We start from the raw sequence: 13,338 nt of genomic DNA, 5'->3' as shown, positions 1-13,338 counted from the left end.
CCAGTGTGGCACACAGAGCTAAGGCCACTAGCGCTGCAATCACGAGACAGACACGAAGCAGCACTGAGTGTACTTTGGCCAAACACAGCCTAGACAGCTGTAACAATGGATGATGCACAGAGAATCCATGTCCTCTAGCTGCTGGGTGCCTGAGCATTTAAAGAAAATGGAGGCAGATCTGCCTTCACTACTTAGGGCTGGAAGTCATCCCACATTTGCCAGCAATGTTCCCATTTTGAGGGCGAACTCCATCAGACTAGCCTGAACATCAAAATGATCCTACAATATATCTTAGAGCCTATGCAATATCATACCACGAGGCTTTTGTCTTGCAAGACATTAAAGGTGTTGATCCTTGTTAAACTACCTGGTTTAGCCAAGCAGAGGCAGCCATAATGCAGACACGTCTTTCATTTACTCAAGAACTAGATCCCGCCTATCTCCACGCAGTCCATAACTTTATCCTGACAAGGAGTTAGCAATTCTTGCCCACTGAGAGAACATATGTGCAACCGGTCCAGGTCATTCATCCCAAACACTGAAGTGTATTCTTTATCTTCCCCTTTAGTAGAGTGACTGGACAACATCTCTAAGGAGTTAAATGAAATCTTAGCCATTTACCCAAGCCTGCTCTTCAAGTGGGGACCTCTAGTGGTGCTGAAGAAGGGGCCCACAAGTCTTTTCATACATTTAAGCACTTTGTGTGTCTATTTTTAAAGAGGCAGATTATTGATTATATTCCAGTAGCACTTAAAGGGCCCAAATGAGATCAGAGCTAGATAGTGCTAGGCACTCTACACATCGTAAAAGAGACAGTAAACTCTTCAGGATTAGGACTATCTAAATAGGACAGGCAGGCAACAGGGGGAAGGCAAATGGATGTACAGAGAGGTGAAGTGACTTGCCCAAAGTTTAACACAGCAGGTCAGCAGGAAAGTTGGGAATAGAAACCAAGTCTCAAGTCACAGTCCAGGAGCACATCCACTCGACCATACCATCTCTCGTGAAACATGGACTGGAGAGTAAGCAGAGAACCAGCGAGCCCAATTTCCAGAAAAATGTGCAATTGCACTTGAAACAGTGTTTGCGGACACACATGCTCACTAATTCTGCATGCAAATGTATTACACATGCAACTGGTGGATATGCAATTTTATAAGAAACTGTGGTAACTGCATTTGTGAGTTTGCATGCTGCTGCACACCACAATTTTTCCAAGAATCCAGCGCTGCACCCAATTTACGTCAACAAAAAAGGTTACTTCTCTAATTAAATTGAAGAAACATTTTGGCTCTTTGCTTACTGTTCTCCAGTACTGTATTACACTGCAAGCTTGAAGACAGATGTTTGCTAGTGTCTACGTAGCACTATTGAGTCCATGGCCATGGTTTCCCTCGTCTCTCTAGTCCTCACCCATTTCCTTCGCCTCCGTTTTGAAGATGTAAGGTCATGGTGAAAACAGGAATATGACACAGAATTTTAGGGATGCAAGCCATAGCAAGTTATGAGGAAGGATCTGGAAGAGGAGTACAAGAATGTACAGCCCACCAAAAGAGGGAGGTTGTTCCGGGAGCAAAGGATAATGTGAAAGTGCCAGGTATCTTTGTATAAAAGATCTACTTGGGCTTCCGCTGACCTGTAGAACAGGGATAATGAACAGGAGAGGGGTGGAGCCTTGCCTAACTGTTCCTTGCTCCATATTCTATTCCTAGGGGCCAATCTGCCCTGTGCACAGATCATGGAATCATAGAAGATTAGGGTTGGAAGAGACCTCAGGAGGTCATCTAGTCCAGCCACCCACAGATGGGACGCACTGTGTCACATGGACAGGAACAAACAAAACCAAAAAAACCAATCAACCAACCCCCCCACCCCAACAATCTAAGACTCTATTCTAGACTGCAATGGGTGGGTTGTGGAGAAGGGAGAAGAGGGAGGCAGAAGGTCTCCATCTGGGAAGGCAAAGTTTTCATGGAGGCAGGCTCTCTTTAGTCTTAATGGACCCTTCCTTTATCTTTGTATAGTTTTCCTAATTAAGCCTGCATCCATCAAGAAGCAGAAGTGAACCTGTGCAATGATAAAGTAGAGCATATTGCCAGGTGTACACAAAATCCATTAACATTGTAGGGGACAACCATTAAGTCTTGGAATTCCTAGATTAGAAAGCCATTTGGAACACAGACATTTATTAAGATAAAACTGAAACACTCCACAATGTAACTTCATATTGCCACAAGATAATCTCCGCAAGCTACAAGAAAGGAGCATTTTCCCTTGCCAAAAATTCCCTTGGGTCCCGATAAAATTACACTAGCCATAATAGGTTTACTTTACATATTGTGTGTAATAGAATACTGGAAATAGGTCTGCTGTTATGTAATTGCAAAGGAAACAGCCATGGGCTTATTCAGGCCAGCTGAAAATGCCATCCCATGTTCCTACCACCAAAGTAAATCCCAATGGGTTATGTATAAAGAGCCCTCAATCCCACCCCTCTGATCAGGACAGAAAAGGAGGAAGAGCAGTATGGAAGGTGGTTGATAGTACAGTTATACTTAAAGGCCTGTCAGGGTTTCCATTACAAATAGCATTGCCACAATTTATAACTTGACCATTTCAAGCCACATCCAAACAAAACTTGGCAAGAATGAAGTTAGCACAAATCCAATTTTTTCCCCCTCCTTCCTTTCTTTAAACAAAAGTTCTACATAGACTGATGCAGTCATTTGTACTGTGAAGATTGGCAAACAGCAGAAAGTTTGCTGCATGGGTTTTTTGGAGTGGTTAATTTAAAAAAAGCCACACAGATCCAAAGAGAGAGTCAGCCTATCACAGAGCTCAGTTTTGAGCAACAACGTTCTGCAGGAAGATTTTACTACCATGCAGACTCCAAACATTTCACAGATGCAATCGTTGAGATGGAAAAGACAGTGCCTAGGAAACAGCTGTAGCTACAGTGAAGATTGATTTTGAATGTAAAGTGCTATAATTTTCTTTATGTACATACCTATGATGAATGGTAAAAAGGAAATAACTGCACATAGCAAGGGGAGACTATACCCCAAATAGACCCATGGTAGGATAGCTTCCACTACACAGAACCCCAGAGGTCAGAGGAAGGTCTCAAAACAGATTTTTGTGCACCCGAGGTGGGCATTTACTTTAAGTACCCCAACGTCCACAAAAGTAGACACTGACAGCCACAGTGAAACTCAGCATGAAGTGACCCACAGGCTTAATAGAACGTGGCTGGAAGGGTCTCAAAATGTATTCATGTGTCTCATTGACCTTGTATTGACACTGTGATATTAACAGAGGGGTTTTCAGGTTTACGACTTGGACATCTCTTGAACTTGCACCGGGCACAGCAATGAAGACGTTCTCTTACCAGACACTATATTTTACTTTGGTTGATAAAAAGAAAAATTAAATATTAGGTATGGACCCTAACCAAAGTCAGGGGTGTGGATGTGCCTAAACTTTAGGAAAGTTAAATTGCAAAGTTTGGATTCAAATTCCATCACTTGTCTATGGAAAAAACGTTGCTTTGAATGTTGTCTTTGACTATTTAAGTGCAACACACGATTACTCAGAGCAATGGTGGCCTTCCAGTGGTCCTCAACTCTGCTGAGGTACCAAAGTAGTTTAGCATACACTATCCAGCATTGATCATTTGATGTGATGAGTGCGTTCAATGCCCATTAGGGTTGGGGCAGGGGCTTGGTGCAGGAGGGGGTTTGGGGTGCTGGCTCCAGGAGGGGCTCAGGGGTGGGGTATGGCCTTCTGCTGGGTGAACTGAGCCTCGCTGCACCACCGACCGAGGTAAGGCAGGCTCCCTGCCTGCCAGGGCCCCACACCACTCCCAAAGGGGCCAAGGGGGCGGGGGGGGGGGGGACCGGGGCGGCGGCATGTGGCTCTGCGCACTGCCCCTCCCTGCAGGCATTACCCCAACGCTTCTATTGGCCACAGTTCCCTGTTGCCGGCCAATGGGAGCTGCAGGGGCAGAGAGGGGGCAGCATGCAGAACCACATGCCCCCCCTTCCAGGGGCCGTGGGGGCGTGCTGGCCACTTCCAGGTGTGGCATGGGGCTGTGGCAGGCAGGGAGCCTACCTTAGCAGCAGGCAGCCCCGCTGCACAGCCGCAGATCACTATCGACTGCGAGAGTCCGCAGGATCGACCTGTTGATCACGATCGACAGGTTGGTGACCACTGCAAGAAGCTATGACTTCTGGCAAAGGACAATTAAAAACTGAAGCTTAGACAAGAATAAAATGGACAGCATCATATATAAAAAGCTTTACTTCAAAACTTTGACATGCAAGATACAGACCCATTCAGCTAATAGAGCTGCCTTGGGCTTTTTACTAAGGGACAAATGGTTTGATTTCCAGAGCTGCTCTCTCTTGGAGGGGAAAAAGCCATGAAACACTTGATATTTCTATGTGGTATCAACATGCAATCCTATTCTGATTACTAGGATTTTTCTTAAAAACAACAATTACCTATGCATTTCATACCCAGCTTTCTTAAAGCACCCCTAACACAGAGCCAGACGTATACTGTATGGGATTTTACATACTACACGATCAGTCTTTCATCAAAGGTAGTAGGAAAGCAGCAAGGATGTCTAATGCACTTGACAAGAAGTTCAGTCTGATAAAAATTTGAACCACACAGTTAACCATTATCCAATTGTTTGTGCATGTGGGCTGTTCAGAACTAACATCACTTCAAGTTAACCTAGTAAACCAGTCTGAATGTTTCACCTGGACCAGAGGGAGAGAAGTGAACCTACCTGATGCAATCAGGATCAGAATGAATCCAATTTGATTCTATTTTCCACACATTTATCAAAGGCACATATCTATGGACTGCACCTTTTTAAAAAAAGTCCAAGAATCCAATGGTCTTTGGGTTTGTGTAATCACACTGTCCTGAAGAAAATAATCCATACACTAACTAGTGATGGACAAGACGTTTTAGATAAAGTAAACTCAAATCCAAACTATCAGCCACAACTTACCAGAATGTGTGTGTGTGTGTGTGTGTGTGTGAGTGAGTGAGTGAGTGAGTGAGTGAGTGAGTGAGTGAGTGAGTGAGTGAGTGAGTGAGTGAGTGAGTGAGTGAGTGAGTGAGTGAGTGAGTGAGTGAGTGAGTGAGTGAGTGAGTGAGTGAGTGAGTGAGTGAGTGATGGGGAGGAGGAGGCGGGGAATGTTGTTTTGAGTTTGAAAGAAGTTTCAATTTATTTTTTGTTGGCTGCTTTTCTTTTCTGTGCAACTTCTCAGCTTTGTATTTTCAGCCAACTCTGAAAACCCAAGATTCCCTGGAAAAGGCCATTCCTGCGGCGTTTCCAGCCTGGCCCAAGCCAGGAGTTGCTGAAAAGTTTGAGCTGAGTTTTATTCTTAGGAAAGTGGCAGCCCAGTTTCTCAGCCAGGGATTTAGTCAAACATCCAGACCTAAGGATGCTCGCCCACCACTAATCATCAACTACCTCTGTTCTATAGAGGAGAGGGACTATAAAACTACTCCAGTGTTTCCGAGTCTTCCTAGGTCCGAGACCGAGGACCCCTTTATTCAAAGTCAAAAACCTTTACGTACCCCTTACTTTTATAGTATGTATAAGAGTCAAAAATGTATCAACACTAAGCCTCTAAAAAGTTGTGTGTGGGCTTCGAGACATTGGCATGGAATACTTGACCATGAAGAGGAAGAGTGTGCAGGGAATAGGGGAGAGGGATTTCCCTTGCTTTAGATTGTAATAAATTTTTTTTTTTTTTTAAAAAGCATTCAGCTCTTTGCAAACCCCTCCCTGCCCAATTGGCTTTCATGACCCTCCTGGGGGTAACGACCAACCCGACTATTCTATTGGACTTTACAGATGATTATTTAAGAAGGGACTTTAACCCTAATCCCTGTGATATTACTTCAGTGAGTAAATGGAGCATGATATGGCTCTAAAAAGGCACCTTTTCATAGAGTTGCTTACGGCTGCTACTCTGAAACTTTTCTGACCATGTAATCTCACTTAACACTGAAATTCCACCTTAGCAACAACCATGATCTTCAATACCATATGAACTGTGTTTCCTTGGCACAACAGGAAAGGCTGAATTGGAATTCCATTCTCCCCCCGCCTCCCTCACTTGAAACCAGATACCTTTGAATTGTTGAACAGTCCAAATCCCCATGGTGGTTATATTTGGAATCCAAAATAGAGGAGAATGCATCATAAAGGTGAAGGAGAGTTGCCACAATAAGGGGTCTACATACCCATGTGCATCCCAAGGGCAGTAACTCCCACCACTGTCTGGGAGCTAGCGCATTGGATATTTAACAGAAACCCTATCTTAACACAATCAGCAGAGCGGCAATTTTATGGCATCTTTTCCCTCCTTCACCCATAATCAACTCTTAATTAGGTAGATATGTGCTTTGGCCGCCTTACTAGTTTTGCAAAAGCACATAGTACTGTATGCCCAAAAGACCATATGGCTTCACTAGCAAGCATCTGTGTATTTTACACCCACCCACCCACCCACACACACTCCCCTTTAACACCGCTCTAAGTCACCTGGCAGGCTAACTGTTCCTTGAGTGCATCACTTGCCTTCTGTAAAATTGTGGCACTGCTGCCTGGTGAAAATATTCACCTTCAGGATGTACATACTCCCTCCAAACCAGTCCGGAGGGAACTTTGAAAGGGTGGATGTTTGACAGATCAGGACATTTCTCTGTTAAAGCCTGATCCTTTGGCATCCACAACTCCCACTGCAGTCAATGGGAACTGCTGGTGTTCATCTCTGAAGATTAGGACCTTGGTCTGTGAATGTACCTAGTCGTCTGCAATGGCTCCTCTGGGCAAGACATGAGAAAAATAGGTCTTTGAACCCAAAATCTTCGGCAACCGTTTTGTTTTGATGCATGAGGGGGACGGGGGCACGTGCAGAAGCAAGCGAATGGGCATCAGGCTAGCCAACAGTTAACCCTTTCAGCGCTGCAAATGGACACACGGCTTCTGAAGCATTTCATTAGCCTGGCTGGAAAACAGACTTCCAGGAGGCAAAGCCACTACACATCAACCTTTGACCAAATCACCTGCCAAAATTTCATTTTCTGAATGGTAACACTGGTTATTCTAAGGGCAGCATAAGGGAATTTTAACCTACATTGCTAGCAGGGAGGCTCCCATTCTTTGCCTGAAAAAGGCCACACCAATACTTTTTGAAAGTAGCAATTTTAAAGTTTTACTGAATCTACGTAGTGTCTCATCCCTTTTACGTTTTGGGCCAACAGTTGAGCTATCAAGCCAAGTCTTCATCCCAGAGTAAGTTTTAACAACCGTATATAAATCTCCCTCCCCCCCCCAGAAACAGTTGTTAGTAATGGAAATGCTGACAGACCCTCCCCCCCCCAAAAAAAAGTCACAGCAGGGCAACGTATTATTCTAATAAGTATGCGCACAAGCTGTGGATCCTTCTCTCCTCCCGCCTTAGTTTTCTGTTAATGTACATTGGCTAATTAACAAACAAGCTTACGAGACATTCTTACAGCAGAAGGCAACATTTTGGCCCCCCGCCCAAACCAACAGGGGGAAATGTCAACATCCTCAGCCAGACAAGACCAGATGGAACTAATGTATAGTGACATGAAATGATGAGAGAATGAAGGGAACGAACCACCAAACTATTAGAGAGAAAAATAGGTACAAGTGTCTCACCGCTTTCGTTTTTCTCTATTACGTCCACGACTTCCCCAGCCTGAAGGCTGATCTCAGAGTTCTCCTGTTTCTCATAGCTGGACACCACCACATATTGCTCCAGGATCATGGGTTCAGAACTAGCATCAGCACCTGGGGAAGGGAAAAAGCAAGCTGTAAGCCAGCTTCCAGCCATGGCTCCTCGAGAGCGACCGCCGTCCATCCAATTCATGATAGGCCAATTTGTCACCACCGTCAAGCCAATCAGAACAAAACCTTGGCTCGCAGCATATCCCCAAATGGCTGGCCATATAGAAACAGCTTCCTCTGGCCCACAACCCAGCAGCACAGAGGAACATTAGAGAGGAAGAAAAAAAAAAAGTTTAAAGCATAGTGAATTAATCAAAGTTTCATGATGGATTCTGAAAATAAACCTCTTCCCAACATGGTTGCCACAATCCTTGTCCCCATTCAGATAGAAAAATCCAGGGTAGAAGCAGCATAAATCCACAGCAGAGCTATTCCCCCCCAGGAAACCAAAAGAAAAAATAAACAGTTCTCCCCTCGGAGGCTCAGTTCCTTCTCCACTCTTGAAGGCATGAGCTGTAAGTCAAGAGGGGGCTGTGGATGCCAATCATATTCGTGTGCACTGCAGCCCTTAAATAGAAACACATGAGCAGGACTGACTAAGGGAAGGGGTGGAGGAAGGGAACGAGTGAGGGGAGGGCAGAGAGACTGTTTACTTGAAACAGAAAAGTCACAGCGCCAGATTCTTATTAAGACAGACACCCCTCCACAGCCTTTTCCAAGCATTTTGCACAATCGTCCAAAAAAAAAAAAAAATCCTCCAATTATAAGAGAAGATGCAGAACTCCACATACTGCCTTGTACGAGATGAACAGCGGAAATCTTTACACAGTCTGATTTTCTCTCCCTTCCAATGTTTGTTTGGTTTTTTATTTAAGAAGTTTGCAATCTAGCATGAAATGCTTTAATTATTTCATCTTCTCCATGCTGGACTTTTCAACCAGCAGGAGATATTTCTTCCCTATTCCTGCACATTCCCTCCTACCCTCCCTGCCCCCCACCCCCAAACACACCAGCATCCCTCTGATTGGTTTCTTTTGGTTTTCTGAATAATGCAAATCATATGTTTTAAAGCCGAGCTAGAAGACAGGAGTGTTCCCCCGCCAGGGATGGAGGGAGAGTTCTCTGCCATGTAGCAAGCTGCAGGAGATGCAAGAATCTCCTTAACTCATCACTCAGCTGCAACATCAACAAAGCACACAGGGCCATGCCACTGCCAAACGGACAGACACAGGAAAGCTCTGCATACACACCACTGCAGAGAGAAAGGCTATGAATGCATTTTTAAGCCAACAGTTCCTGTTTTAATTAAAAAAAAAAAAAAGGGACGCTATCCTTTTGATGTAGATCTCCTTCAGAACATAAAGCATCAAGGATCACCTTGTTTAGAGACACTAGACAAGGGATTCTCAAAAGTCATTGCACCCATGACCCCCTTTTGACAACAAAAATTACTACATGACCCCAGGAAGACAGGGGCTGAAGCCCAAGGGCTTCAGCCACGAGGGGGGGCGGGGGGGGGGGCCTGTAACCTGATTTCCACTAACCGGGGATGAAGAACTCTGGCTTTGGCTTCAGCCCTGGGTAGCGAGGCTCTGGCTTCCACTTAGTCCCCAGCAAGTCTAATGCCAGCGCTGGCAACCCCTTAAAACGGGGTCACGACCCACTTTGGGGTCCTGACCCACAGTTTGAGAACCATTGTACTAGCCATAAGAAACATTTGACAAAGCTGCAATAGATTGGAGTCCTAATGTGTTAAGCACTCTGTGTAGCAGAGATTCCTGTTGTAATCTAAAGAAACAAGACAGGCAAAAGGTGAGGTGGGAAAGTGGGGCAAAAGAACTCTCCCAAGATCATACAATGGGTCAGTGGCAGAACTGAGATAGAATCCAGGACCTCTTGAGTCCCAGTTCAATGCCCTATCCACCAGACGACCACACTCTTTCTGCTCTGTTGGGAGGTCAAGGTAATCAGTGGAATATTTAAATCAAATCACTCCAACCAGGCAGATCACAATCAGCACAGTACTTACAGTGCCTGCACATCCATCTTTCCCCCAATTTAGTATGTAAATTGATTCTACAGACGAAGTTAGGCCTAAAAATTTCCCTTTCCTTTCTTCTGGTAGGTACCTACTGCCTCATCCAAAGGCCACTAGTCCAGTCTTTTCCTGAAACAGGAATACTGATTGCCTCTCTTTGGCCCAGATTTAAGAGGTTCAGAATAAAATTCCTTAAGTGTATCCAGCTAAACTCACACAACATACAGAGTCCCACAGCAATTTTTCAGTATATTTTAAAAGATTGTTTTCTTGCTAGTGAATTTTCTGCTCACAAAAGCAATGAGCGGAGTATCATCAAGAACAGGGTGATTGACTCCTTATGCGCCTATGAATAATATGTAGGGCAAAAAGCTGCGTGATCATAGGGGACTTCAATTTGAAAGATATATACTGGATATATATATATTTCAGGTTGCAAGTATAACACATCTTTGGAATGTCTAAATATTAGATAGGACACGTTTCCTAATGCAAAAGTAGTGTTGCAGCCAACACGGGGGAATTCTAAACTAGACCAGTTTTGACAGATAGAGGAACTGATCACAGAAATAGAAGTTAATGGTAACGTAGATACAAGTGATCATGACTGCAAATTTATAAATGTGATCAAAACAGAACAGAGTTTAGACCAGTGATTATCTGATTTACACACACACAATCTTTAAAAAGGAGCATTGTCACAAAACTGAAAGCTATTATGAATCCAATCTGGGAGGAACAATTTAATCAGAAAAATGTGAATGATAATTGGGAATTATTTAACACTTTACTAGATGCTCCAAAAGCCACAATCGAGGAAGAAGGCTGAACCTACTGGTTAAAAAGACCAACCTGGTTTAGAGGGGAAGTAAAGGCAGCTATAAAAAATTATATAACCAATGGAAAAAAGGGGAAGATAATAGTAATGAATATAAATCAGAAGTTAGAAACTTTGATAAGGAAAGCAAAGGGACACATATCTATAGCCATCAGAGTTAAGGACAATAAAAAGGGAGATGTGTTTTTTTTTTTTTTTTTTTAAAGTAGATTAAGAACAAAAACACCCCAACAATGGTACTGCTTCGTTACTAGCAGAAATAGCAGGATGACCAATAAGAACAAACTAAAAAAAATATTCAATAAATACTTCTGTTCTGTATTGGGGGGACTGATGTAGTCCTATCAGATGACAACACGCCTTCCATTCCATTAATATCTTTTTTTTTTTTTGGCGGGGGGGGGGGGCGGGGGTGATGTTAAAACAGCAGCAATTGAAGTTAGACATTATTTAAAATCAGCAGGGCCAGATAACTTGCATCTGAGAGTTTTAGAAGAGCTGATTAGGAGCTGTGGACCATTAATCTTAAATTTTCACTAAGTCCTAGAACAGTGGAGAAGTTCCAGAAGACGGAAGAAAGCGAATATTGTGCCAATTTTTAAAAAGGAGTAAATGGGATGACCTGGTTAATTATAGGCCTGTCAGTCTGACACTGATCCCAGGCAAGATAATGGAGTGACTGATGTGGGACTCTATATTATTCTCCTTTAATTCTTTATTAATAAAGAAGTGAGAATCAACATGGGTTTATGGAAAACAGATTGTCAAACTAACTTGATACCTTCTGATGAGGTTACAAGTTTGGTTGACAAAAGTAACAGTGTTGACAGAATGTATTTATTCCTGTAAGGTACTGGACTTGGTACTTCATGACATTTTATTTTTATTAAAAACTAGAAAGATATAAAACATGGCACACATTAAAATGCATTAAAAGCTGACTGATAGGTCTCAAAATGTAACTGTAAAAGGGCAATAGTCATCACATGGATGTGTTTCTAGTGGGGTCCTAAAGCGATTGGTTCTTGGCCCTATGCTATTTAAGCATTTTACGTTTTCGGCCAAGTCATTAACAAAAAACACCACTGAAAGTTTGTAGATGACAAAATATTGGGGGAAGTGGTAAATACTGAAGAAGGGTCACTGATTCAGAACAATCTGGACTGGGCACAAGCACACAATGTGTGTTTTAATATGCCTAAATGTAAATTCATACAACAATGATCAAAGAACGTAGGCCATACTCACAGGATGGGCAACTCTCCTGGGAAGCAGCAACTCTGAAAAAGATTTGGGGGTCCTGCTGGATAATAAGCTGAACATGTACTCCCAGTACCACAGCAGAGCCCACAGAGCCAATTCGATCCCAGGACGCATAAATAAGGAAATCTCGTGTAGGAGCGGAGGTTATTTTACCTCTGTATTTGGCACTGGTGCAATCACTGCTGGAATCTTATGTCGAGTTGAGGGATTCAAATAGTTAATAGGCTCTTCAGTCTAGCAGAGAAAACAATCCAGTGGCTATAAACTGAAGCTAGATCTATTCAGAATGGAAATAAGGTGTAAATTTTTAATGGAGAGAGTAATCAATCACTGGACCTGGGTCGATTCTCCGTCACTGATCATTTAAAATCAAGATGGTATCTAAAAGATCTATTCTATGCATGATTTTGAGGAAGTTCTATTAGACTATTATAGAGGCCCCTTCTGGCCTTGGAATCTATGAAGTCCAGTGCAGGTAAGTGCTATGCAAAATGTAATGCCATGTACCTCAGACCAGATCTGCAACACTGCCTGCTGTTCTAATCCTAGGCCCACAAATAAGTGTGCCAACTGCACCTCTATCCTGACTGACAGTAACCTCCACTAATCCAGCTCAAGGCTACACTGGAAGAGAGTCCATCAATCATAAAGACGTATGCCTAAATTCCATGGTGGTTTTCTAACATGAAGCAATATCCACAGGGGACTAGGATGAAATCACAAAAAAGTGTCACTTACAATTTAGTCAATATCAGAAACTTGGTAGCCTCTCAGATATTAGATGCTACTGCAGGACTGTGCTTTGGTAGGAAAGTTACAAGAATAGTAGAAAAAAAAAAGTACAATATTTACTCAAGCTACATCACACCTACTTCAAAATAAAATATTTCTTCAGACCATCAATGTTTAGTTAAAAAACAAAAGTCCAACACACTCTTGGGTCCAGTGGCAGGAATGGCAGCCATTATGACAACCATCCCTGCTGGATACAAACAGAACAGGGCTGCTCCAGGTTATGGTGTACATCGGCCAACACCCACATATTATTCACTGACATCTGAGCCAGAAGACAGATGCTAGAGGAGAAGCTTTGCCAGCTGAATTGAAAAAAGTGTCATTTCATGAAGCAGCATTTAGAGGCCTGTTCCTTAACTCCAGATACAGAAGTCGGATCTGGCTACAACAATTAAGTGTCGGATATGCAACATCTTGACGTCCTCCATCCACAGGTTTGAAACCTGGTAGTTCATCCCTCCAAGGTAGATACTGTAAATCAAGCCCTAAGTGGCTTGATTGATGTGGATCTAGCTTAGGGTTTGTGCACACAGTCCTGGCACAGAGCGCTAGTGGGGTACGATTTGTAAAGCATTCCAACATGTGGTGCCCTAACTTGCCTGCTAAAGAAATACCTAG

At 43.2% G+C, this 13,338-nt stretch overlaps 1 protein-coding gene across 8 annotated transcripts in view; it reads right to left on the bottom strand.

Moving 5' to 3' along the window:
* The window catches only part of SH3PXD2A (SH3 and PX domains 2A), a 388,309-nt gene that overhangs the window by 91,782 nt on the left and 283,189 nt on the right, over positions 1-13,338 (bottom strand). For 7 of the 8 annotated variants that reach the window (XM_043551930.1, XM_043551931.1, XM_043551932.1 and 4 more), the window contains one exon: positions 7,718-7,849. In XM_043551930.1, the coding sequence (XP_043407865.1) occupies positions 7,718-7,849 (132 nt within the window). Of the gene's footprint in view, positions 1-7,717; positions 7,850-8,130; positions 8,795-13,338 lie in introns of those variants that run through there. The other variant, XM_043551933.1, reaches the window with a different exon arrangement.

The sequence above is a fragment of the Chelonia mydas genome, chromosome 7 (genome assembly GCF_015237465.2).
Source record: "Chelonia mydas isolate rCheMyd1 chromosome 7, rCheMyd1.pri.v2, whole genome shotgun sequence".
In the NCBI taxonomy this organism is placed as follows: Eukaryota; Metazoa; Chordata; order Testudines; family Cheloniidae; genus Chelonia; species Chelonia mydas.
The sequence above is the reverse complement of the archived record's forward strand: the minus strand, read 5'-3'. Positions and strand labels throughout refer to the sequence as shown.